The sequence below is a fragment of the Anomaloglossus baeobatrachus genome, chromosome 2 (assembly GCF_048569485.1).
Source record: "Anomaloglossus baeobatrachus isolate aAnoBae1 chromosome 2, aAnoBae1.hap1, whole genome shotgun sequence".
NCBI lineage: Eukaryota > Metazoa > Chordata > Amphibia > Anura > Aromobatidae > Anomaloglossus > Anomaloglossus baeobatrachus.
This window is the reverse complement of record NC_134354.1, coordinates 265,011,966-265,039,103: the sequence shown is the minus strand read 5'-3', so window position 1 is coordinate 265,039,103 and position 27,138 is coordinate 265,011,966. Positions and strand designations below refer to the sequence as shown.

The following is a 27,138-nucleotide window of genomic DNA, read 5'->3' as shown; positions in this document are numbered from 1 at the left end:
AAATCAAGGAAGATATTAATCATCTAATTGATATACTATATGTGGGAATGTGTTTTCCATTCATTATAAAATTTGTTTCTCTTTTTTTTTTTTCAGGTTCCAGTTACAAACTGGTTTGCTACTTTACAAACTGGTCACAGTATAGGCCTGATCTGGGAAAGTACATGCCAGGGAATATCGACCCGCAGCTCTGCACTCATCTCGTATATGCCTTTGCCACCATGAATGAGCATAAGATTGCGCCTTATGAATGGAATGATGATGTCCTATACAAACAGTTTAACGACCTAAAAAAGACGTTAGTATACTCCCCAGCTTTGACACTCCCCATTTTTGTGAATAATTCAGTCCTGGTTTTATTCTAGTCTTACAATATAGAATACACAAGGTCCATCCAGCTCATATATTCTGTATAAACCAAACTCCTGATGTTATCCTTTCTTTTTGTTCTCTTTTTTTCAGCAATTCCAAACTTGTGACATTATTGGCAATTGGTGGTTGGAACTTTGGGACACAGAAGTAAGCATATACATATATACAAGACCATTGTTACTGCAGTCATACGTCTTCCTTATAATTCTTTTCTTTCTGGCATTTAGGTTCACAGATATGGTTGCAACATCTGGGAACCGGTCGATTTTTATTAAATCAGTGATTACATATCTCCGCCAAAATAACTTTGATGGAATTGACCTCGATTTTGAGTACCCAGGATCTCGAGGCAGCCCTCCAGAGGATAAGCAGAGATTTACTATACTGATACAGGTGGGGGCTCTCTATCAGATCTGCTGATATAAATCTGTCGTGCGTTTGGTATGAAGCCTCCATGCATTGCTTTGCGTGATCCATTAGGCACCATATGTACACATGGCATTTTAAAACTTGAAATCAGATCCGTCATGATCTCATTTTACAACTGTATCCCAACAAATACAGTTAAATGCCATTGGCTTAAAAAATAATTCATTAGTTTTCTTTGGAGCTCTATAAGGTGCACACATCTTTTTTGCTTGGAATCTGCCTCAGAAGCACTGCCAAAATAAACATAGTGCACAGCAATGTAAAAACCAAATTGCTGTGCACAGGTTCCATCTTATGTCACTTCTTTTAACCTCTTCAGGGTTCAGGAATCTTAAAGCAGTTAAAAAAAACTATCATGTTCATTTGTTTGGAATCTGCCCGCTCTATATACTTGATAGGAGAGAGCAATGTCTTGAAAGTATGAGCCACTGCGAAAACAACTGAAAAGACAACTTCAGGAAAACAAAGCGTTTTTGCCTTACCTCTAGGCTCTGGTCATACATTATAAATAGATGTCATAATGCATACCTCCCAACCGTCCCGGATACAGCGGGACAGTCCCTCTTCTGAGCCTTTGATCCCGACTCCCGCCCGTGAGGCTGTTTGTCCCGGGCTCCACCCACCCACTGTAGCCCCGCCTCACTGTTTCTCCCTTCTATTCATTACAGAGCCGAGCGCGCACTGCTGCTGAGGTATGAATCACCCCCTGCAGCAGAGCGACCCCCCCTGCAGCAGAGCGACCCCCCTGCACCAGAGCCGACCCCCCCCCCCTGCACCAGAGCCAACCCCCCCCTCCCCCAGAGCCGACCCCCCCCAGTCCCGGAGCCTGCGTTTCTCTGCAGCTGTTCTCTGATTCCCCGTGTGCGGCTTCTCACTGCTGCAGACACGCGGGGAATCAGGAAGCTGAGGAGACCGTGCAATCAGCACTTCTCTCTCCTGCAGATAGCACTGGCCAGTAATGACCTATGCAGCAGAGTGACATCTGCAGGCTTCTATTAGCTTACCGATCAGTGGTCTCCTGCCTGTGGAGCTGCTGGGTCCTAGCTTCCCAACAGCTTCAGCTCTGCTTTATCCTGGCTCCTCTACCAGTTAAAGGGAACCTGTCAGCAGAAATTTCACAATGAAAGTAATAGATTCCCCTCTGCAGCTCCTGGGCTGCTTCTAGAAAGGTTCCTGTTGTTATTGTGCCCCCTTTGAGACCTACAAAAATACTTTATGAAGTCTTACCTTTTTGTATGCAAATGTGTTTTTATGGTCACGGGGGCGGGCTGTCTGGCGTCCGTTATTCCCCCTCCTGCCGCTTTACGCAGTCCCCCATTACTCATTTACATACACAAGGACGCGTTCCTCATGTAACTGTCCTCCCGAAGTTTTGCGCATGTGAACGCTTTTTCAGGTGATTGCGCAGGCACGAGATTATGGGCGGCGCTGTGATTGTCATCAGCAGCGTTAACCAAGTACCCGCCCATAATCTCGTGCCCGCACTTTTCCCTCTGACTCCACCGTTATGCGCAAGCGCTGGCCATATGAACCATGTTACCTATTACCGCTTGCACGAGATTATGGGCAGGTACTTGGATGACTTTGCTGATGACAATCACAGCGCCGCCCATAATCTCGCGCCCACGGTAATAGGTAACATGGTTCATATGGACAGTGCTTGCGCATAACGGTGGAGGCAGAGTGAGAAGCGTGGGCACGAGATTATGGGTGGGTACTTGGATGACGCTGCTGATGACAATCACAGTGCCGCCCATAATCTCGCGCCCACGGTAATAGGTAACATGGTTCATATGGACAGTGCTTGCGCATAACGGTGGAGGCAGAGTGAGAAGCGCAGGCACGAGATTATGGGTGGGTACTTGGATGACTTTGCTGATGACAATCACAGCGCCGCCCATAATCTCGCGCCCACGGTAATAGGTAACATGGTTCATATGGACAGTGCTTGCGCATAACGGTGGAGGCAGAGTGAGAAGCGTGGGCACGAGATTATGGGTGGGTACTTGGATGACGCTGCTGATGACAATCACAGCGCCGCCCATAATCTCGCGCCCACGGTAATAGGTAACATGGTTCATATGGACAGTGCTTGCGCATAACGGTGGAGGCAGAGTGAGAAGTGTGGGCACGAGATTATGGGTGGGTACTTGACGCTGCTGATGACAATCACAGCGCCGCCCATAATCTCGCGCCCACGGTAATAGGTAACATGGTTCATATGGACAGTGCTTGCGCATAACGGTGGAGGCAGAGTGAGAAGCGTGGGCACGAGATTATGGGTGGGTACTTGGATGACGCTGCTGATGACAATCACAGCGCCGCCCATAATCTCGCGCCCACGGTAATAGGTAACATGGTTCATATGGACAGTGCTTGCGCATAACGGTGGAGGCAGAGTGAGAAGTGTGGGCACGAGATTATGGGTGGGTACTTGACGCTGCTAATGACAATCACAGCGCCGCCCATAATCTCGCGCCCACGGTAATAGGTAACATGGTTCATATGGACAGTGCTTGCGCATAACGGTGGAGGCAGAGTGAGAAGCGTGGGCACGAGATTATGGGTGGGTACTTGGATGACGCTGCTGATGACAATCACAGCGCCGCCCATAATCTCGCGCCTGCGCAATCACCTCAAAAGCGTTCACACTTTGCACAGTGCTCAGTCCGGCGAGAGTGGCACTGGGCATGCACAAAACTTCAGGAGGACAGTTACATGAGGAAGGCGTCCTCATGTATGGAAATGAGCAATGGGGGACGGCGTACAGCGGCAGGAGGGGGAATAACGGACGCCAGGCAGCCCGCCCCCGTGACCATAAAAACAGATTTGCATACAAAAAGGTAAGACTTCATAAAGTATTTTTTTAGGTCTCAAAGGGGGCACAATAACAACAGGAACCTTTCCAAAATGCAGCCCAGGAGCTGCAGAAGGGAAATCTTTTATTTTTTTTGCTAAATTTCTGGTGACAGGTTCCCTTTAAAGGGAACCTATCAGGTACAATCTGCACTCAGAGCCAGGAGCAGTTCTGGGTGTATATTGCTAATCCCTCCCTAACTGTCCCTGTATACACTAGCATAGATAAAGGCAGCTATAGAAAAAGTATTTTTAAAGAGCTTATATCTTATGCTAATTAGCGTGGGGACTAGTCCCAAGGGCGTTACTTCACTTGGCTAGTCGGCTCACATAGCGTGTTAGTACTCACACAGGGGCGTAATAACATGCTAACATGCTATGCGAGCCGACTAGCCAAGTGAAGTAACGCCCTTGTGACTAGTCCCCGCGCTCATTAGCATAAGATATAAGATCTTTAAAAATATTTGTTCTTGATCTCTTTATCTAGGCTAGTGTATACAGGGACGGTTAGGCAGGGATTAGCAATATGTACCCAGAACTGCTCCTGGCTCTGAGTGCATATTGCACCTGACAGGTTCACTTTAAAGGGAACCTGTCACCAGATTTGGGGCCTATAAGCTGCGGCCACCACCAGTGGGATCTTATATACACATTCTAACATGCTGCATACCTCCCAACCGTCCCGGATACAGCGGGACTTTCACGCTTTACGTTGTTTGTCCCGTTGCCACGGGCGGGACGACCGGCTCCCGGGCTCCGCCCACCCACTCTCTCTCCGCCTCCCTGCTTTTCCCTCCTACCATCCTAGTAGACGTGGCATAGAGAGGAGCGCTGCCTGTGCTTCTGCTGGTACAGTAAACTAATCTCCCCAGCGCTGATTTCCCTCCCTCCCCCCTCACCCCCGGCCGGAGCCTGTCTGTGCGGGCGCCTCCCGCCGCCTGTCTGTGCGGGCGCCTCCCGCCGCCTGTCTGTGCGGGCGCCCCCCTGCCGCCTGTCTGTGCGGGCGCCCCCCTGCCGCCTGTTTGTGCGGGCGCCCCCCTGCCGCCTGTCTGTGCGGGCGCCCCCCTGCCGCCTGTCTGTGCGGGCGCCCCCCTGCCGCCTGTCTGTGCGGGCGCCCCCCTGCCGCCTGTCTATGCGGGCGCCCCCCTGCCGCCTGTCTGTGCGAGCGCCCCCCTGCCGCCTGTCTGTGCGAGCGCCCCCCTGCCGCCTGTCTGTGCAAGCGCCCCCCTGCCGCCTCTCTGTGCGGCGGCCCGCCGCCTGTCTGTGCGGGCGCCCCCCGCCGCCTGTCTGTGCGGGCGGCCCGCCGCCTCATTGTGCGGGCGGCCGGCCGCCTCTCTGTGCGGGCGGCCGGCCGCCTCTCTGTGCGGGCGGCCCGCCGCCTGTCTGTGAAGGCGGGTGGCCGGCCGCCTGTCTGTGAAGGCGACCGGCCGCCTCACTGTGCGGGCGACCGGCCGCCTCACTGTGGCTGCCTGCGTGTCCGTGCTGGAGGCCCGCCGGCTGCCTGCGTGTCCGTGCTGGAGGCCCGCCGGCTGCCTGCGTGTCCGTGCTGGAGGCCCGCCGGCTGCCTGCGTGTCCGTGCTGGAGGCCCGCCGGCTGCCTGCGTGTCCGTGCTGGAGGCCCGCCGGCTGCCTGCGTGTCCGTGCTGAATGGGTGTGGATGGGGAGTGGATATGGGCGTGACTGTGAAATGGGTGTGGTTAGGGGGCGTGGCCTAAAAATTTGCCGCGGCGCGCTACACGCGCCGCAAACTTTGTCCCTCTTTTCTTTCTTTAAAAGTTGGGAGGTATGCATAATGCCATGCTATAGTCTCCACATGGCCAACAACAGTGACAATATATGATTCCCAGTACGAATGGAGACCCTGCAGTGCTATTTTTGCCATTTAGAACTAAAAAATCAGAAGCTGACATGGCTACGAACAAATCCTATTTCCAATTTATGATATCTTTTTTTTCTTTGTAACTTTTCTGGCAGTTTTCACTTAAAGAGGTTGACTTATCTTACAGATCACTGTTAATGTCTGATCAGCTGGGTCCTACAACTCACACCCTTACCTAAGAATAAAGTTACAGATCACTGTTAATGTCTGATCAGCTGGGTCCTACAACTCACACCCTCACCTAAGGACAAAGTAAGGCTACTTTCACACATCAGTTTTTTTCCATCAGGCACAATCCTCAAAATAACGGATAAAATGGATCCGGCACCGGATCCATTTTATTCCCATTGATTTGTACTAGCGCTGGATTGTGCTGGATGGCATTGCGTTGCATCCGGCTTTTGCCGGATCCGGCGTAATAGGCTAATGCGGCGGCCGGATGGAACGTCTCTTGTAATGTTTTTTGTCTCTGACAAAAAAACGCATCCCGTTGGATCTGGCGCAATACAGCGTGATTTACATGGAAGCCTTTGGACGCCGGATCCGGCGTAATGCGGCAAAAACGGATGCGGCCGACGGATCCATTTTTTAAAACTGAGCATGCTCCAATTTATTGTAAAAAACGGATCCGGCAAAAAAAAATGGACAAAACGGATGCAAAAATGGATGCGCCGGATCCATTTTTTGATGGATACGGTATACCAAATCCGTCAAAAAAAAAAAGGATCTGGCGCATCCGTTTTTGCATATTCTGTGCCGGATCCGTTGCATCAGGCAGAAGCCGGATTGTGCCTGATGCCAAAAAACTGATGTGTGAAAGTAGCCTAACAGACAACCTTTTTAACATTCTTGCTGTTTCACTGAATTATGTATTTTTATTTCTAGACACAGCTATGTATTATATTTTGTCTAGTATACTATGTTATGTATATATGTATTTATTTTTACATACCAGATACTTATTATAACAATTGGTAGCTTAAAGAGAGTGTGTCACCAGTCAAAAACTTGCCAGTGTTTTATCTTATTTTGTTTTCTGCTCCTCTGAATAAGCTACTTCTGTTTCTTTCTTTTTTTTTTAATTCACCATATGGTTCCAGAGTTAAGAGCCTTTCTACTATGTCCTGTACAAGGGGGTGTTGCTCATAGATAATTCTGTAAACCAGCCTAAAGACACACCCATGAATCCTATGAGGAACCGCCCACTTGTAAAGATTCTAAAAATTAACACTAAATAAAAAGACACTAATCTCGTATAGGGGGGATTTAAAAAAAATTAAATCCACCCATGGGTTTTTTATTTTGTGATATTTTTTTATGGTCTTTACAAAAGGGGTGGTGCGCAGACTGATAAAACCAAGAAACCTAAAGATTGACCCCTAGAGAATTCTGTGAGCTATGGTAAAGACCATAAAAATTAGCACTAAATATGAAGGCCCATATCTCTAGAGCTGTGTGACATTAAAAAACCCCAAAAACAATAATGTGTGAACACAGTCTAAGTATAGGTAACATTTACTCCTTCGCACTGTTGTTAGTATACTTAGTATTTAAAGGGAGCTTGTCACATGTAAAAACACTATTCACCTGCAGCTATGCGGGTTAATAACATTTGTAATCTGCTACACTCCTGCACATTGAACCCCGCTGCTGGGAGTAAATTAATTTTAATCCTCCTGGCAGCGTTTGGGTTTCAGTCATGAGGGTGACGCCTGCGCGGGTTCAGTCACTGCTCTGTGAATGGAGAGCTGAAATTACTGACTGAGTTCTAATGCAGAGCGACTGCCAGGCAGTGTGGAGAACGTGGTTATAGCTGCCAAACTCCATGCACAGAGCGGTGACTGAACCTGCACTGGCGCCACACCAATGACACAAACACCTGGGCTGAACCTGTGCCGGCGCCACCCAATTGACAAAAACTCATACGCTGCCGGGAGTTCTTTTCCTCCTGGTAGTGGATTCAAAGTGCAGGCACCGGGCAGAATTGAAATGCTATTAACCTGCAGATTACCCCATATCTTCAGGTTTTTACAGGTGACAGGTTCCTTTTAAATACCAGTTTTGTATGAATTACTGTTCAGTTAACTATTTAGAGGTTGCTGTGCAGCTATTTCATCTTAATGGTGGTGTTTTTTTTCCCTTTCTCAATTAGGAAATGCTTGCTGCATTTAATGAAGAAGCGAGATCCTCAGGTCTACCACGGCTCCTGATCACCGCAGCAGTGTCTGCAGGGAAAGGCACCATAGATTCTGGATATGAGATAGCAAAGATCGGACAGTGAGTGTGGAGAAATAAATCAGGGGGCAGAGTGAGGTTCCTTAATCTTCCGCAATGTGACCAGTCTGTGATATTTGGTGGTTTTCATTGCGTAAAGATAGATCACAAGATGAAGGTGACAGCGTTCTGTTTCTGTACATCATTGAGAAAGAAATTAGGAATGACTTTGCTTTGTTTCTCCGTAGATTACTGGATTTCATCAGCGTGATGACTTATGACTTCCATGGAGGGTGGGACCCTCAGTCTGGACACAACAGCCCCCTTTGTCAGGGTTCCACAGACCACGGAGATTTAATATACTTTAACACTGTAAGAAAATGTGTTTAATTAATATTTTTTAAATGTTTAATATAAATATGTGTCTATATAATAAAACAGTCCACCCACCCCTGCAATGACCCTCTTCATCTTTTCGTGAATTAACTGTTTTTGCAATTCACTAAAATTAGGTTAAGACTAATTACAATTAGACTTAATTACATATTATGCTGTATAATATGTGTGTGCCGCCCCTGCAGCAGTCGAACCGCTCGGATCCGGTGTCTGCTGCTGTGGCTCGAGGGTCTCCGGACCCGGGGGCTTGCGGCCACTCAAATCTGTAGAGGGGGCTATTTACAGGGGATAAGAGTTTGTGACGCCACCCGTGGTTCGCGGTAAGGGAGTACCGCCGCTGCCGATTGGAGTACCTGGGGGAGATGGAGTGGGGCAGCAGGATGACGTTCCCTCCACGGTAGGGGAGACCCCGGGACTCTGAGAGATGGTGGAGCAGGGGTGCACAGGGCCAGCTGGAAGCAGGGGAGGACCATGTACTCACTGAGGCAACTTTGGTAATCGTGCAGCCGCAAAAAAGACGCTGACAACAAGGTGAACCAAGTCCTGGGTACTACTGCCCTCTTGGGGGAGCCCATCCGGGTATCCGTCCCCTGAAGTACTGCCTGGTGGTCCGGAGCCTGCCTTGGTGCACAAATTGTAAAGTGTTTGTGTGGCCCATAGGCATAAAGTTGTCCGGGCCCCGCTCCCTCTTTTTTGGGATAAAGGACTTGTGCTCTCAAGGGCTCAGGCGTGGGATTTCTGTGGGCTGCTTGGGTTGGAAAGCCCTATCCCCCTCGTTGCGCTAGTGCCCCTGATCTCTGAGCTTCTTGGGGACAGTCCATAAAGTCACTATCCTCCACAGGTTAATTGCCGGGTTGCCTGAAGCTACTCCCCGACCTAGGGTCCAGTACCCCGCCGTGCTTTCGGTCCCGGACCGGCTATTGAACTTGAGCTGCTGACCGTCCTTCAAGACTAGGTCCAGGCACCCAGTCCCAATATCCCGCGACTGGTTCTCCGACTCCTCCGGGTCCAGACCACCATCTGCGACCCAACCTCTAACACCCAGGGAGCCACAAACTCCCCCAGATCCTCACAACTCGAGGGCTAACTATTCACTTCCTCTCTCTGACTTTCTCCCTCCAACCAGTCTGCCTGACCCCTATGTAGGTGGCCCAATTCCAGCTCAGCAGCCCACTAGTGTGTCTGACAGGGTGTGGTGTGAGGTGTGGTTGGGATTTTGGATGCTAATGGAGGCAGTACCACAGGTTTGGAACCCAGAACCATGAGGGGTAGAATACTGCACCAAAGAGCAGAAAGTGCAGTACCCTGTGACTCCCTGAATAGTCCAGGGGTATCACATGTACACCATTTGATTGTTGCATTTTATGTCAGAATTCTGGCACATATTACTATTGTGAAGCTCCCCTATAATGTAGTTTTCAAGGTCTTGTGTAATTCTATACGTAATCTCAAGCATCATATGTTTACTTTTATCCTAGCATTTTGCCATGAATTATTGGAAAAACGGTGGAGTTCCTGCAGAGAAACTACTTATTGGATTCCCAACATATGGCCGAACATTCAGAAACCCAAACCCTAACAATTGCGATGTGGGCATCCCTATGTCTGGAGCAGGATCAGCTGGAACATATACCAGGGAGGCTGGTTTCTGGGCCTACTATGAGGTAGGATTCCATAGTATTACTCCTAGAGCAGCCTTGTGAAAGTATTCAACCCCTTGACTTTTTACCTATTTTGTTACATTAGAATCTGTGTTTAAATATATTTGTAATCCAATTTGTTTGTGATACACCAGCACTAAATAGTCTAAATTGGGGAAGTGAAGTGAGAAAAATATAGGCAAACATTATATTTATTTTATCCCATAGATTTAAATTGCCATGGGCATATGTATTTACCCCTTTTGCTGTGAAGCCCCTAAAAATTTCTGGTGCAAGCATTATCTTCATATGTCATATGCTTAATGAAAGGAAGTCCACCTGTGTGCAATCTAAGTGTCATATGGTCTGTCAGTATATACACACATTTTCTGATAGGCCACAGAGGCTACAACACCATTAAAGGGAACCTGTCAGGTGCAATATGGACCCAGAACCAAGAGCAGTTATGAGTACATATTGCTATTCCCTGCCTAACCGTCCAGCTTATAGTAGAATAGATAAAGGGATCTTTAGAAAAAGTATTTCTAAAGATCCCATATGATATGCTAATGAGAACAGTGACTAGTCACAATGGCATTATTTCCATTGGCTAGTTGGCCCCCTTAGCATGTAAGCACACCCTGGTGGGCGTGCTAACATGTTAATAAATGCGCAGCGTCAGAGGATGGTCGCACTCACCTCTCTGCTGCCATTGCTGGACTTTGGCTCAGTGTGCATGATCCCGGACCAAAAGTCCGACTTCATGCGCACTGAGCCAAAATCCAGCGTCGGGTGCGATAGCATCAGAGGTAAGCGTGACCCTCCTCTGATGCTGCGCATTCTTAAGCATGTCAGCATGCCCACGTACTTAAATGCTAAGGGGCGCTCTTGTGACTGGTCACTTTTCCCACTTTTTCTGAAGATTCCTTTATCTATGCTATTATAGGCTAGCACTGTTAGGGATTAGCAATATGCACCCAGAACTGCTCGTGGTTCTGGGTGCATATCGGATCTGACAGGTTCCCTTTAAGCAACAGGCACCACTAACCAAACAACACCATGAAGACCAAACAGATCTCCAACAAAGTCAGAGACAAAGTTGTTGAGAAGTACAAGTCAGAGTTGGCTTCTAAAATATTGCCGATATCTCTGATGATCCCCTGGAGCACCATCAAGTGTATTATCATCAAATGAAAAAAAGATGGTACCACAACAAACCTGCAAAGATAGGGCTGCGAAAATGACAACAGACACCTGCGCAGTAAAATTATGACTAGCTCAACCCCTGAAACAGAAGTCACTGATGATGCTTTGTTTCAGGGTGCAGACAGAGGTTTCAGCATTGACCACAGCCTCTGCCCCTGATGAAAACTCGTTTAGGTCTCCCAGCATATACTGGGGGTTTGGAAATGAAGCCTCATAAAACCAAAAGTAAATAAAAAAATGAAAAGTTAGCAAAGTGATTGAACAAAAGGGAGTTTTTAATTAAAATATATTAAAAAAGAGTTTAGATTATTATGTTAAATAGACTGACATTTAGGATTAAAATAAAAATTAATTTCCAACCATCCTTTTAACTGTGTGGTCATTGTACTGAAGCAGCCTTGGCGGGCCTGAACAAAGCATGTAAATTGGGCCTAACTGCCGCCAAATGAATATTTAGGGTTCCGACTTATATATCTCATCATAACAATGTGCCGTGGTGTAGACTTTGTCTTAACTAGCACCAGTTGTTCCTTTTCCGATTGTCTTCTGCTGTATTTGCTAGCCTGTATAGTGCTAAGAACAGATACATTTAAAGATGGCGTCAGAAGATTTGTAACCATGTTTCATAAAGATATAAATGATAAAGGTTCTGTATATGTTTAATACTGTTAACAATACACTTAATCACTTTTTAGAAAATTAATATGATCACAATCAAATTCATAAATCATGAAGCCTACGTACAATGATTGTTACTGCATTTATGAGCTCATAGTTATTAATGTTAATCAAACATGATTATGATGTTACAACTGTTAATGTAACATAACACAAAAACTATAACAAACCTGTATGTAGGACGTGGCTGACTGCGACGCTACAAGGTGCACACTACAGTGACACCTAAAAACACATTAATCATCGTGCAACATTATCTTCTATATGTTTTTCTTAGATCTGCCCCTGGCTTAATGGGGCCACAGTGAAATGGATTGGTGATCAAAGGGTGCCATACGCTTGCAAGGGTAATGAGTGGATTGGATATGACAACCAACAAAGTTATGAATGCAAAGTAAGATAGCACTTAAACTAATTGCTATGAAATCGTCTATATAACTATTATTAAATCCTGAATTGTCTATCTGTAGAGCATATGATGAGGTGTTAAAGAAAGTTATATTAAGTATTAAGAATATATCTATATATATAATATATATATATATATATATATATATATATATATATATATATATATATATATAATGTGTGTGTATATATATATATATAGAGTATGGTAGAAGAAGGAGGGATCCAGCAATTATCAAGAGGTCCGATGGGCATAAAACAATGAATTTATTGGTCGAAAAATAAAAAATGTAACAGACTATAAATAATAATTTGCAGGAAATGTTATGTTAAGTGCGTTACGGACAACGCGTTTTGGCAGTATAAACCGCCTTCTTCATGGTCCAATCCAAAGTTAGTATCAGTTTCTGAAGAAGAAGGCCTTGTCCCTAGTAAGGTCCTGTCTCTAGTATGACCCTGTCTCTAATTAGGCCATGTCTCTAATAAGGCCTTGTCTCAGTGCTTTGGGTGCCCCATGATCACGTGATGAATTAAAGTTGATTATCCCCTTTTATAGAATTCTGAGATGGCAAGTAGTTTATGTTATACTACAAGGCAGCCCGATTCTAATGTATCGGGTAGTCTAGAATGTGTATGTAGGTTAGCAGATTGAATAATAATGTAATGAATGGACTGGATGGGTTATGTTTAATTTAGTATTCTTACAATTGTTTATTGGTTTTAAAATGATAAACAACAGAAGGAACAGTTTTAATAGATGAGTCTAATGTTTAATGATGTCCATGGCTTGTAATGAAAGAAGGCCATGAACAGTGTAAAGTTAAGTAAAAATATTTTTGTATACCACATTTTGTGTGAAGACCTATTGTGTCCTAATTACCTAATGATAATGTATGTGGGGGCGTAGTGTGAGGGGGGTGGAGCCGAGCGGAGCCATGGCGCTGAGGACGTCAGTGCTGGGAACTGCATGGCTGGGGACAGGTGACTATTTGTGTGTGTGTTTAGTGTATACATGTGGAGGGTGGAGTGCGGGGGGGTGTAGAGCTGAGTGGGGTAATGTTGAGGCAAGCGGTTGGTATGTGTCGTCTGGGTTGCCGGTGTGGGCTCCCGGGGGTGCAGCACTCACCGGTGAGTTGGGGCTCCATGTGGCTGCAGGGAAAAGTGTCGGGTGTCATCCTGTCGGCCCGTAGTTCGGGCTGTTCAGTTAGCTGAGCCGTTGGTCGCAGGCTCTTTAGTGTGCGCGGTGTGGGGACGGTTGTCACTGTAATGACGTCATTTTGGAGCAAGACAGACAGACAGAATAAGGCACTTATATATATATAGATTCCTTAGAGCTGTTGACAGTCTTCTATCTGCAACTACAATTTTTTTTGTGTAATTTTGGAGCAAGGCAAAAACTTGATCCATATATGAGATTAAAGGAGTTGTCTAAGCATTTGATATTCATGACTTATCCTTAGAATATTTATATACATAAGAATATATCCTTTTTTTCATCCTTACATATACTTAGGATAGGTCATCAATATCAGATTAATGGGGGTCTGACACACTCAGCGACCGGTTATTAGTTCCAAAGGAGGCAGGATTTACATATTGAAAGGATCTGAACACCTTAGCTTTGGTTACTGTATCACAGCCTATTCTCTCAAACAGAAGCTGATCTGCAGTACTCAACAGCGGGTGTTACACAGTCAATGGAGCTGTGCTGTACAGCTTGGTTCAACATTTACATCTGACCAACACCGGAACTAGTAATAACTAGTGTTGAGCGAGTAGTTAACTATTCGTACTCGCTATGTTTTTAGTGAGTACTGTCCGCTACTTGCATATTCGTTACGAGTTACGGGCGCAATATAAGTCAATGGGAAATACTCGCTAAGTAGTGAGTAACCCGAAAGCCGTACTATTCGCTTCTCGCACAAAAAGTATGACTTTTGGGTTACTCGCTACTTAGCGAGTATTTCCCATTGACTTACATTGCGCCCGCTACTTGTAACAAATATGCGAGTAGCGGACATTACTTACTAAAAGCATAGCGAGTACAAATAGTTAGCTACTCGCTCAACACTAGTAATAACTGATGGGTGAGGGTACTGGGTGACGGTCCTCCACCATTGTGACATTAATGATCTATAGTTATTCAGTATTATATGCTCAGACAACCTCTGTAAGGTACTGTTTACATCCGCTGTTTGAGAAGTCCCATTGCAGAAGCCATTGTTTTTAAGGGGATGCTACATAAAGTGCACAAAGCTCTGTTGAACCTTTTAGGCTCCTTTGCATATCAATGTGGTTAGTCAGGTACTAATGTGCGATAGATCTGTCATAGCAATATGTCTCCCTTTAAAATTTTGTAAAAAATTATGCGAAAATTGACCAATTTTCTTTGGCCATACATAATTTTATCTTGGGTGGGGTGGTTTGGAATATGTTTGCAACAAATTTTACAACTGCTTAAAAAAATGTGAAACATAATAATTAATTTGGCCCTATGTTCTATTTCCTTTTTCAAGGTGAAGTTCTTAAAACAAAGTGGGTTTGGTGGTGCCATGGTTTGGGCCATTGATTTGGATGATTTCCACGGAACCATTTGCAATCAAGGGAGATATCCACTAATCAACCACCTGAAGGGCCTGCTGGAAGGTACGTGACCATTTTAATGAGAGGATTCAACTGTAAGACTGCGCTCAAATGAGCGTATAACATGGATGAGGACTGTCCACTATTTTATCTGATAGACCTCCAACCAATGTTACACTTTGGTGCAGTATTGATCATCGTATTTTTTTCTCATGCCGATTCAGCATGAGGAAAAATTAGCAGCATGCTGCAATTGGCAAAATATATTGGATCACGTGCACCCAGTCAGGTCTATGGGTGCATGGTAATCATTGGACTGCACTGATGTCATCCAAGGGAGGTCCAATTTACGTGGACACAATGAAGAAGATCGAGAAATTACGTTTTCTGTCTTCGCATCTGTGTCTCGATTCTCTCATGTGACAGAATCTGTTCTCAGTAAACTGACCCTTGGCTCAAACTGATCAATGTTTGAGCCGAATGCCATTACAAATCATTGCTTGCATGAGCGAGCCCTTAATATGATGTAGTATCATACCAAACAGCAAAAGAAGGATATGCACTTTGTGTTTTGAAGGACATCTGTTGGCATCTCGTATACCAATTAAAAGATTACATTTTTAACACTAGACTTTGCATATTGTCTACTTTCTGCTTATTACTTACATAGAAAGAGAACCTTTCACCAGATTTGGCCCCTATAAGCTGCGGCTACCACCAGTGAGCTCTTATACAGTGTGTCCACCCATACCCTGTCCACTGCCATTAACTTGAGAATGGCGGCAGCTATAGGCATAGAAGTGGAGTCTAGGTATAGTAAAGTAGCCATGCGCTACGCAATGAAACCACTTATAGCGCCACCTGGTGGAAGAACGAGATAGAGAAGAAAAGTGAAATGCAATGTTGTAGGGCATCATCAATTCAATACGAATCGACACCTTGCATACAGAAATGCTATGATTAGAACGTGTAAAACTCACAAGGCTGCGGACATGAAGCGATACCTCATGGAGACCATCCTACAAGTCATTGGGTATGGTGGCTGCGTGGAGTGGCCTCCACGCTCACCTGACCTGACCCCATTGGACTTCTTTCTGTGAGGTCACATCAAACAGCAGGTGTATGCGACCCTTCCACCAACATTGCAGGACGTATCCCCGATGCTTGTGTCGCGGGCGGAGGAGGGGATGCCGCGCCCTCCCTACTGCTCGGGTCCGGCTGCCGCGGCTGCTGCGGCCTACTGCTGCTCGGTGGCTCGAGCGATGGGCCGGATCCCGGGGACTCTAGCGGCGCTCCTTGCCCGTGAGTGAAAGGGGGTTTTGGGTGTGGGGATTGTTTATTGTCCGTGACGCCACCCACGGTTGTGGTGATGGAGTGTACACCACCGCTGATCTGGCTGGGGATCTCGGGAGTGATGGTATGGAGCAGCCAGTTGTTGTGTTGCCCCTCCGTGGGTAGGGGTTGGTGATCCCGGGGCCCGGTGATGGAGTTGGGATGGTGGGCAGGCGGGCTATGGGGCCTGTGGAGGTGCAGGGGCGCAGGGGCAGCGCTGTGCCGCACGGCACGGAGGTACTCACACAGCCAGTAAACACGACACAGTTCTCGGTAAACAAACGGCTGGTTGGACGGGTCCCTCGGACGGTTGCGGTGCTGATGTCCCCTGCAGGTGATGGTGACGGTCTTCTTCCTGCACCTATGTGTTGTTGTTTGGTTGCGATGGGTTCCCACCGGTAACCCGCTCCCCGACTTGGATATGAGCCGGAGGAGCTCCACTCTTGCCCGCAGGCGCTGGCCCTGGGAAACTGGTGCCTTGGCGGTGGCGGTGTTTCCCCTTAATGGCTGGACTGTTGCCTTCAATCGGGACTTGGTTGTTGGGAGACAGTCGTCCCCTTCACTGACGGATTTGGCAAATTATGACGACTCCTAGCCTTGCCGGGATCCGAAAGGCCCCTGCCCTGGTGCTTACTAATCTTCGTATACCGCTCCGGTACCGCCGGGTCACCACCCGTCCACGGTCCTTTCGGCAACCTCCAATCAGTCTCGCCTGCAGACGGTCACCGCCGTCTGCCAACCTTGCTGTCTCAGTCCGGGGCACACACCCGGACTAACTTCAGGCTTCAAACTGTCACTTTGCTATTTTCTTTTGCTCCTCTACCACTTCACTCTTTACTCCTCACTCCTTCAACTCTCAAGCTAATCTTAGCTCCACACTCTAGCTCTTCCCTGAGCTGACTGTTTACTCCTTCACGTCCCTAGCTGGACTGCCTGGTTTTCCCGCCTCCAGAGCTGTGAACTCCTCGGTAGGTGGAGCCAACCGCCTGGCCCACCCCCTGGTGTGGACACCAGCCCCTGGAGGAAGGCAACAAGGATTTCTGTTTTGACTTCGGTGTGCCTGCAGGGAATGTGGGGTGCGTGTGGTGTTGTGACCTGTGACCCCTGGCTTGCCCAGGGCGTCACATTCCCCCTTAGCAAAACGCAGACCGTCCTCGGGCTGCTCGTCCAACACCGGTTTTATTTTCCTTTTGTTTTCTGTGAAAATAGAAAAACGGTAAACATATTTACAATTAAAATAACTTCTTCCCACATCGGGAGGTACTCTTACTTAAACGTTGCAAACCGTTTACGGTTACGGTCTCCGCTCTCTCCCACCCAAGTAACCTGGTCCTGATGCTGCCCCTAAAACCCAGGCAGCACCCCTTGACCCCAGTCCAGCACAAGTCACCCGAGCGGGATCTGTCCTTCCCCTCCGGAGGGTAGCCACCGGTTCCTGTGGTGGCTGGGCCCCAGCCGGCTCTACTGCGGGCCCTCCCTCCAACCTGCCTCTCTGGAGGTGGCAACTGCGGAAACGGTAACGGTAAAATAACTTATTTACATGCCACTAACGTTTGTGGTTGCCCTGCAAGTTCACGAGCTTGTCCATGGAAAGTCCTCCATGCAACTTTTTAAACGGTCCCCACGGGGACAACGGTGCCGGCAACGGCCGGTTCTCTCAATCACGGTTAGGACAATCAGGTGACTGTTCGGTAATCATCTCATCATTTTTCAAACTTTTCAAACAAAACTCAGTGGTGGTCCCAACGGGGACGGTGCAGCGGGCATCCGCTGACCTTGAGGCGGCTACCACCGCAGGGGGTCGGCCCACTCCAGGACCGAGCGGTACAAGGGGTTTTCCTTCCACTGGCAGTTCAACCCCGAATCACTGACAGCCGTTAGGAATGGCGGCGGAGGCGGCATACTTGGGACCTCCTCCTCCATCAACGACATTCTCTCCGGACCCCCGGCCGCGGTGCTGATGTCCGTCTCCCACTCAATTAGGGCTGGTTCTGGGGTTTGGGTGGACTGATCGCGGCACGGCTGCCGCGGCCTCTTGCTCACGGGCCCCCACTACGGCAACCATCCTTCACATCTCCGCCTTCCAATCCATCAACTGCTGCAAGCTCTGCGCCCTCACCTTCAAGCAGAACCGACCCAACTCCCGCTCCAGCCACTCAGCGGTCCCGGCGGGGAGCTCACCCGGGCCGCAGTCTTCAAAGGCTACTCCTCCTCGTTTCCCCCAGAGCTTGGGTGCTCCGGTGGCGGGGATTCCCGCGCTCCAATTCGAGGACGCCACCATCTCTCCATTCGTGTCTCTGTCTTTTTAACTGCGTTTTTACATGCAACCAGCCGCCATCGCGTCCCCCTTAGCTTCTTTCCGGCCCCTCCTCTATCGGGGCGGGGTTTTGGCCTTCGCGCCTCCACTACTCGAGAAGACGCTCGAGCGGGGACTTTTCGCGCCAAAGATGGTGGCTTCTGAAATTTTCTGGCCGGACACCTCCGGCGGTAACAAGGCGCACCTCTACCAGACGGCAGAGCGGTAAGATCCTGTTCGTGACGCCAAGTTGTCGCGGGCGGAGGAGAGGACGCCGCGCCCTCCTTACTGCTCGGGTCCGGCTGCCGTGGCTGCTGCGGCCTACTGCTGCTCGGTGGCTCGAGCGATGGGCCGGATCCCGGGGACTCTAGCGGCGCTTCTCGCCCGTGAGTGAAAGGGGGTTTTGGGTGTGGGGATTGTTTATTGTCCGTAACGCCACCCACGGTTGTGGTGATTGAGTGTACACCACCGCTGCTCTGGCTGGGGATCCCGGGAGTGATGGTATGGAGCAGCCAGTTGTTGTGTTGCCCCTCCGTGGGTAGGGGTTGGTGATCCTGGGACCCAGTGATGGAGTTGGGATGGTGGGCAGGCGGGCTATGGGGCCTGTGGAGGTGCAGGGGCGCAGGGGCAGCGCTGTGCTGCACGGCACGGAGGTACTCACACAGCCAGTAAACACGACACAGTTCTTGGTAAACAAACGGCTGGTTGGACGGGTCCCTCGGACGGTTGCGGTGCTGATGTCCCCTGCAGGTGATGGTGACGGTCTTCTTCCTGCACCTATGTGTTGTTGTTTGGTTGCGATGGGTTCCCACCGGTAACCCGCTCCCCGACTTGGATATGAGCCGGAGGAGCTCCACTCTTGCCCGCAGGCGCTGGCCCTGGGAAACTGGTGCCTTGGCGGTGGCGGTGTTTCCCCTTAATGGTTGGACTGTTGCCTTCAATCGGGACTTGGTTGTTGGGAGACAGTCGTCCCCTTCACTGACGGATTTGGCAAATTATGGCGACTCCTAACCTTGCCGGGATCCGAAAGGCCCCTGCCCTGGTGCTGACTAATCTTCGTATACCGCTCCGGTACCGCCGGGTCACCACCCGTCCACGGTCCTTTCGGCAACCTCCAATCAGTCTCGCCTGCAGACGGTCACCGCCGTCTGCCAACCTTGCTGTCTCAGTCCGGGGCACACTCTCGAACTAACTTCAGGCTTCAAACTGTCACTTTGCTATTTTCTTTTGCTCCTCTACCACTTCACTCTTTACTCCTCACTCCTTCAACTCTCAAGCTAATCTTAGCTCCACACTCTAGCTCTTCCCTGAGCTGACTGTTTACTCCTTCACGTCCCTAGCTGGACTGCCTGGTTTTCCCGCCTCCAGAGCTGTGAACTCCTCGATGGGTGGAGCCAACCGCCTGGCCCACCCCCTGGTGTGGACACCAGCCCCTGGAGGAAGGCAACAAGGATTTCTGTTTTGACTTCGGTGTGCCTGCAGGGAATGTGGGGTGCGTGTGGTGTTGTGACCTGTGACCCCTGGCTTGCCCAGGGCGTCATAGTTGTGCAAACGTGTCACCTACCATATTGCACAACGTGCAGCAAGATACAGTATGCTGTCCAGAGTCCAGATGTGCATTGCAGCTGACGGTGGCCACTTTGAGCATCAAAATTAAATGAGCTCCATATGCGTGACCAGCATTCAATGTTTTTGGGGGGTCAAGGGTTTCATATCATAGCATTTCTGTATGCAAGGTGTCGATTCGTATTGAATTGATGATGCCCTACAACTTTTTAATGCACTTTTTTTTGTATCTTGTTCCGTGTTCGAGATAAAAATGCAAACTCCGTTGTTTACCACCAGGTGCCGCTATAGGTGGTTTCATTGCATAGCGCATGACTACTTTACTATACCTAGACACCACTTCTATGCCTATAGCTGCCGCCGTTCTCAAGTTAATGGCTTTGGACAGGATATGGGTGGACACACTGTATATAGCATTCTAGAACACTGTATATAAGTGCCCAGGCTGCTCTGCATAACGTAGAAACGCTTTTATTATCCTCGCTTACGGGGCATTTAGGTCCGTTGGGTGTCGCTAGTTTCGGTCTGCTGCCTCCTCTCTTCCATTCATTGCTGTCCTCCTTCCCAGCTCAATGTGGATGATGTATTCTACATCATACACACGGAGGCCTTGATGGCACTCCTGCGCATGTGCACTTTGATCTATCCTGTTGAGCTCAGAGCAAAGTACTGTAATGCGCAGGTGCAAGGAAAGGTCAAAGACTGCCTGTGCATGCGCACTACAATACTTTGATCTGTCTTCAGCAGGGCAGATCAAAGTGCACTTGTACAGGACTGCCGTTGAGGCCTCTATGTGAATGACATAGGACACGTCATCCACACGGAACTGGGAAGGAGCATAGCGAAGGACGGAAGAGAGAAGGCGCCAGACCGAAGAGCAGTGACACGCATTGGACCGACCATCCCCTAGGTGAGTATAATAAAGGTCTTTTTTACGTTATACAGAGCGACCTGGGCTCTTATATACCGTATTCTAGACTACTGTATATAAGAGCTCACTGGTGGTGGACGCAGCTTATTAAGGAAAATCCTGGTGACAGGTTCTCTTTAACAGTTTCATAGTTTTTAAGGTTGAAGGTAGACAAGTCCATGTAGTTCAACCCAAAGTGCAACATGTTGATCCAGAGTAAGGCAAGAACACCTTGGGGCAGACATTAAGCTCCATATTAGGGGGAAAACTCCTTCCTGATTCCAATCAGTCTAGTTCCCTGGAACAACGTCCCGACTATTTACATTTTGAAATTTAATTTAACAGAAATTCTTGGATAGAGATAACGTACAGTAATCAGCTGAACAACCTTGTACTTCACCTGGATAAGTTACAAGGCCAACAACCTCTCAAAATAGCAGTATTGTTGGTAAAGCTTTATTCAGCTTTGCTACAGATATTTGTTTTTTACACTTAGACCTCATTCAGATATCAGTGATTTTCATGTATGTTGAAAAAATGCACTTCTACTTTGTTATGTAATTTTTTTTCAATAATGATAAAACATTTTACCCTGAAAATTTCCCTGAAAAAGTAAAAAATTACTGCTAAAACTCGCAAGTCTTCAAACTTCTTTAAAAAACAAAATCATGTTTAAAATTCTGCCAACTGAACTAGACATATTGTAGATGTTATTTATTAAAGTTGTTTTCCAGAAACAAAAAAAACCTATCTGGCTTTATCTGCAACGAGTACCCAAACCTTGTTACCTTTTTTTTTAATTTTTTTTTTAGTTCCCCTCCAGCTCTCTGCAGCTAGCTTTATGCTTTGTTACTGTTTACGTACTAAACTTTCTACCAGCTTAGGCCGGTTTCACACATCCGGCTTTTCGCCGGTTTGCCGGTTCCGGCGCACGTCAGTACAGTGTATACAGTACAATGGCAACGCGACAAGCTCCGGTCACATGATGCCATATGACCGGAGCATGTGACCCGGAAGTTACAGCGCTGCCACTGTACTGTATACACTGTACTGGCGTGCGCCGGAACCGGCAAACCGGCGAAAAGCCGGATGTGTGAAACTGGCCTAATCCTTTGTGCCTGTAGGCTACATTTTTATTTTCCAAGAGGTAGAGATATAGCTATTCCACAGTTCACACGCTGCCACTCTCTGTACTCACCCTATCCATCTACAAAGCCCCATTCTTAGACACATATAGTCTCAGAATGGATTGCTTCTCCTAACTAGTATGCCTCCCAGTTTACTGAGTATGTGCTATACTGACATTGTCCTGTACTCCATAATGTTACAGTCAATAATGTTCCAGGTGCTGACATTGACACCATAGAGGCTAAGTGTACTGTTGGGGAGCAATGTGCCATAATTTATACACATATTAAAATATAATTTAGCACTCAGAAATGCCGAGCACCATTAACTTTGGCCAATCTAACAAGTTAATAAGATTAATTGTTTGTGGAGACTCCAATGTCTGTGGCTTCTGCTCTACCTTCCACCTTGTACACATCCCCAGTCACACCAAACTTGCAGAGGATCCCAGGACATGCCCCATCACATCACCATTCAGAGCACACTGTAGAGCTGCTGGTTGATCCAGACAGGAAATCTCTGTACTTTGTGCTTTGAATGAACTGTAACAGGAAATAAGAAGCTGGAGGCCACATCATCACATGTAACCACTGAGGAACACTGCAAAATATTTACAGCCAGTAAATTATGAAGCTATTTAATTTCTAATAGGCTTACCAATGTGTTATCTGTGTTCCCGCTATAACGTGGTTGAGAGTGGTAGCCGCAGGTGACGTATTCATCTCGCACTCCACGCTACATGAAAATGGGGTCCATTCTTGGACGTTCACGGACTCCTGACAGTAATGCACCCTCAGCTGCCCGTATAGGAGCACATAACTTCCTTTCAATATACACAAATGAGTTCCTTCATACCTTTTTCAACTGTTCCCTATTGTCTCTCTTTCTGGCCCCCTTTATATGGCTTTCTACATCCCCTGAGTTTAATTCTGTACAGTTTAATTGGCTTCCCTGACCTGTGGAGCAGTGAATATTCATTTTCTTTAATAGCAGGCACACTGTTAGCTTCTTAGTAGGCTTTTGTCTCCAGTGACCCTGCTCCTGCCACCAGTAACTCTGCTCCTGCCTCTTGTGATCCGCTCCACTCCTCTCCCAATGCCATTTCCCCCCCTACAACCACAGCCAGGTACATCTGTACCATAAAATGCAACCCCATCTTTTTCTGGAAAAAAGTGCGTCTTATGTTTAGCAGAAATATTTATTTTTCGCACTAAAACAATTGTAGTGGGTAAGTAGAAATACAACAACATTAAAAGGAAAGGGAATGTTTTATGTTAGGGCTCTAAGGCCCCCTTCACATGTCCGTGAAACACGTGCGTGTTTGTTCCGTTTCCGTATATACCTGAGACACGGACAAACATGCACCAATGTTAATCTATGATTGTGGTCACATGTGCGTTATTTCATTATGTCCGTGTGTGCGTGTCCGTGATCCGTATGTGTTTGCGTTTTGCACGGATGCATGTCCGTTATCTGCACGGAGCACGCACACGTGGACACAATGAAAGTCTATGGGTATGTGCACACACGTTAGTAAACACGTATGCATCTACCTATAGTCCGTGTCCGTATGGTGTTTTTATTTCTAGTGATGTCGGCCATTCTTTCTATTTCTGTGTATGTCGGTCAATCTCCCTGAGTCCGTCGGTCGGTCTCTCTGTCTCTCTGTCGGTCTCTCTGTCTGTCTGTCCCTCTCTCACAGTCTGTCGGTCAGTTTCCCCCCTCTCTCATACTTACCGTTCCCCGATCACCGGCGCGGCGCTGCACGGCATTAACACTGCTGCGGCGGCTTTTACTATTTTGAAAAAGCCGGCCGCTCATTAAACAATCTTGTATTCTCTGCTTTCCCCGCCTACCGGCGCCTATGATTGGTTGCAGTGAGACACGCCCCCACACTGAGTGACAGGTGTCTCACTGCACCCAATCACAGCAGCCGGTGGGCGTGTCTATACTGTGCAGTAAAATAAATAAGTAAATAATTAAAAAAAACAGCGTGCGGTCCCCCCCAATTTTAATGCCAGCCAGATAAAGCCATACGGCTGAAGGCTGGTATTCTCAGGATGGGGAGCTCCACGTTATGGGGATCCCCCCACCCTAACAATATCAGTCAGCAGCCGCCCAGAATTGCCGCATACATTAGATGCGACAGTTCTGGGACAGTACCCGGCTCTTCCCGATTTACCCTGGTGCTTTGGCAAATTGGGGTAATAAGGAGTTAATGGCAGCCCATAGCTGCCATTAAATCCTAGATTAATCATGTCAGGCGTCTCCCCGATGATTAATCTGTAAGTTACAGTAAATAAACACACACACCAGAAAAAATCCTTTATTAGAAATAAAAAACACAAACATATACCCTGGTTCACCAATTTAATCAGCCCGAAAAAGCCCTCCATGTCCGGCGGAATCCAGGATGGTCCAGCGTCGCATCCAGCTCTACTGCATGGAGGTGACAGGAGCTGCAGCACACACTGCCGCTCCTGTCAGCTCCACGCAGCAACTGAAGACAGCTGCGCGATCAGCTGAGCTGTCACTGAGGTTAATCGCGGCCACCGCTGGATCCAGCGTTGACAGCGGGTAACCTCAGTGACAGCTCAGCTGATCACACAGCTGTCTTCATTTGCCACGTGGAGCTGTCAGGAGCGGCGGTGTCTTCTGCAGCTCCTATCACCTCCATGCAGCAGAGCTGGAAGCGACGCTGGACCATCCTGGATTACGCCGGACATGGAGGGCTTTTTCGGGCTGATTAAATTGTTGAACCAGGGTATATGTTTGTGTTTTTTATTTCTAATAAAGGATTTTTTCTGGTGTGTGTGTTTATTTACTGTAACTTACAGATTAATCATGAAAGGAATCTCGGGGAGACGCCTGACATGATTAATCTAGGATTTAGTGGCAGCTATGGGCTGCCATTAACTCCTTATTACCCCGATTTGCCAACGCACCAGGGTAAATCGGGAAGAGCTGTCCCAGAACTGTCGCATCTAATGTATGCGGCAATTCTGGGTGGCTGCTGACTGATATTGTTAGGGTGGGGGGCTCCCCATAACGTGGAGCTCCCCATCCTGAGAATACCAGCCTTCAGCCGTATGGCTTTATCTGGCTGGCATTAAAATTGGGGGGGACCACACGCCGGTTTTTTTAATTATTTATTTTACTGCACAGTATAGACACGCCCACCGGCTAGTGTGATTGGGTGCAGTGAGACACCTGTCACTTAGCGTGGGGGCGTGTCTCACTGCAACCAATCATAGGCGCCGGTGGGCGGGGAAAGCAGGGAATACGAGATTGTTTAATGAGCGGTCGGCTTTTTCAAAATAGTAAAAGCCGCCGCAGCAGTGTGAATGCCGTGCAGCGCCGCGCCGGGGATCGGTGAGTATGAGAGAGGGGGGGAAACTTCAGTCACTCGGGGGATTAGCGGTCACCGGTAAATCCTTCACAGGTGACCGCTAATCAGTACTCGACACAGACAGAGCCGCAGTATGAGGATGAAGTCGGGTGAAGTTCACCCGAGTTCATTCTCATCGCGCAACTCTGTCGGCTGTCAGCCGACATTTATAAACGACATTGTGCATCACACACACGGACATTCCACGTACACATACACGTTAATTCCACACGCACACACGGACGTTCTACACACAAACACGGCTAGCATACGCAATTCACACAGATGCCACACGGACCATAAAAACAGACACAAAAACGGGATATGGACCCGAAAAATGGCCCGTAACACACGTGCGTGTTTTTCACGGACGTGTGGAGGGGGCCTAAGGCTGTGTGCGCACATGTGCTTTTTTCATGCTTTACGCTGCAGTGCAATACGCAGCATAAAAGGCATGCATCCTGCGTCCCCAACACAATCTATGAAGATTGTGCATAATCCATCCACACGTTGCGTTTTAGAATGCGATTTGAATGCTGAAACATTTTGCCAAAACGCTGCATTCTAAAAAGCAACATGTCACTTCTTTTGTGCGTTCTGGATGCTTGCTCTGCCATAGACAGAGTGGGAAAAGCATCCGGAACGCATGAATTCTGCATGGCACAATGCTTTCAAAACGCAGCTTTTTGGCTGCGTTTTGAAACGCACATGCAGTGACTTAAACGCTGCGGAATAGAACGCAGACGTGTGCACATACCCTTACAATAGATGAAGAATTTTCGTTGGGCTAAATGGCTCATTCTATTCTATAAGATTGGTCTGATTGGTCAAAAATCTGTTCATAACTGTGTATCTTTAAACTAGCTGCATCTGGAAGGGGCTAATTCTACATGAAACAGATAACCAGAGTTATATAAAATATAATATACAGAACTTTCCACCTTCTTGTTTTACATGCGATACTACACTTTGCTACATGTTTTTAATGTTGCAGGGTTGTTGTCTTTTCTTGCTTCTATAGCTTCTTCATCATTTTAACTTTTTGGGTTTTATATAACTATATTAAGATTACTGTTTAACTCATATATTATGGAAACTTTAGGAATTGTTTCAGTTCAACTAATTATCCTCTGGATACAGAAATGTTTTATGGAATGTTTTCTCTTCAATCTATTTAGGATCAAGTGTGAACTGCCCTGGGGATGTATGTGGTGGTGACATCGGTACTCCACCAACTCCAGGTACAACAACCACAACAGCCAGTCCTGGTGGTGGCACCACACCAGCACCTCCAGTCACTCCTCCACCCGATCCTCCAGTTGGTGATGTTGACGCAAACTTCTGTGCCGGTAAAGCTGATGGCCTGCATGTAAACCTATTAAACTCCAACAAATTTTACATTTGTTCAGGTGGAGTGACCTATGTAATGCAATGTGCTGCTGGCTTAGTATTTGATAAGGGTTGCAACTGCTGCAACTGGCCATGAAGATCTCTTCTCTGATCTAAGACTATCAATGTATATTCCCTAATAAATGGTCTTGTCAAGTCTGCTATTGTTGTGTATGTGTTTTTTTTTAAGTATATATGGGTAAACCATTACTGAATTTCCACACTCTTATAACTGCTGAAGAGTATGAAGTGTTCACCTTTGATACCAATCTCCTGCTTTGTGTCTCTCTCACAACTATGTCAGCCACCGATGAACACCAGAACATTGTAAGCTCCAGACAGACTGTGGAACAATATTGGCTACAGGTGTCATGTAAACAGGGTTGCTAACCTTTTTATTCAAGATTTTTTGGACAAGTGGACACAAATTCAGAGTCCAAAATGTTTATGGACACTTATCCTGCCCCTT

The 27,138-nt window shown here is 47.5% G+C and overlaps 1 protein-coding gene across 2 annotated transcripts in view; it reads left to right on the top strand.

Moving 5' to 3' along the window:
- Positions 1-26,831, top strand: part of LOC142289822 (acidic mammalian chitinase-like) — a 67,112-nt gene extending 40,281 nt beyond the window's left edge. For both annotated transcript variants that reach the window (XM_075333751.1, XM_075333752.1), the window contains exons 4-12: positions 97-298; positions 463-519; positions 600-765; positions 7,688-7,812; positions 7,998-8,121; positions 9,624-9,809; positions 11,947-12,063; positions 14,594-14,723; positions 26,459-26,831. In XM_075333751.1, the coding sequence (XP_075189866.1) occupies positions 97-298; positions 463-519; positions 600-765; positions 7,688-7,812; positions 7,998-8,121; positions 9,624-9,809; positions 11,947-12,063; positions 14,594-14,723; positions 26,459-26,766 (1,415 nt within the window). In that variant the 3' untranslated portion in view covers positions 26,767-26,831. The remainder of the gene's footprint in view (positions 1-96; positions 299-462; positions 520-599; positions 766-7,687; positions 7,813-7,997; positions 8,122-9,623; positions 9,810-11,946; positions 12,064-14,593; positions 14,724-26,458) is intronic.
- The last annotated feature ends 307 nt before the right edge of the window (positions 26,832-27,138 follow it).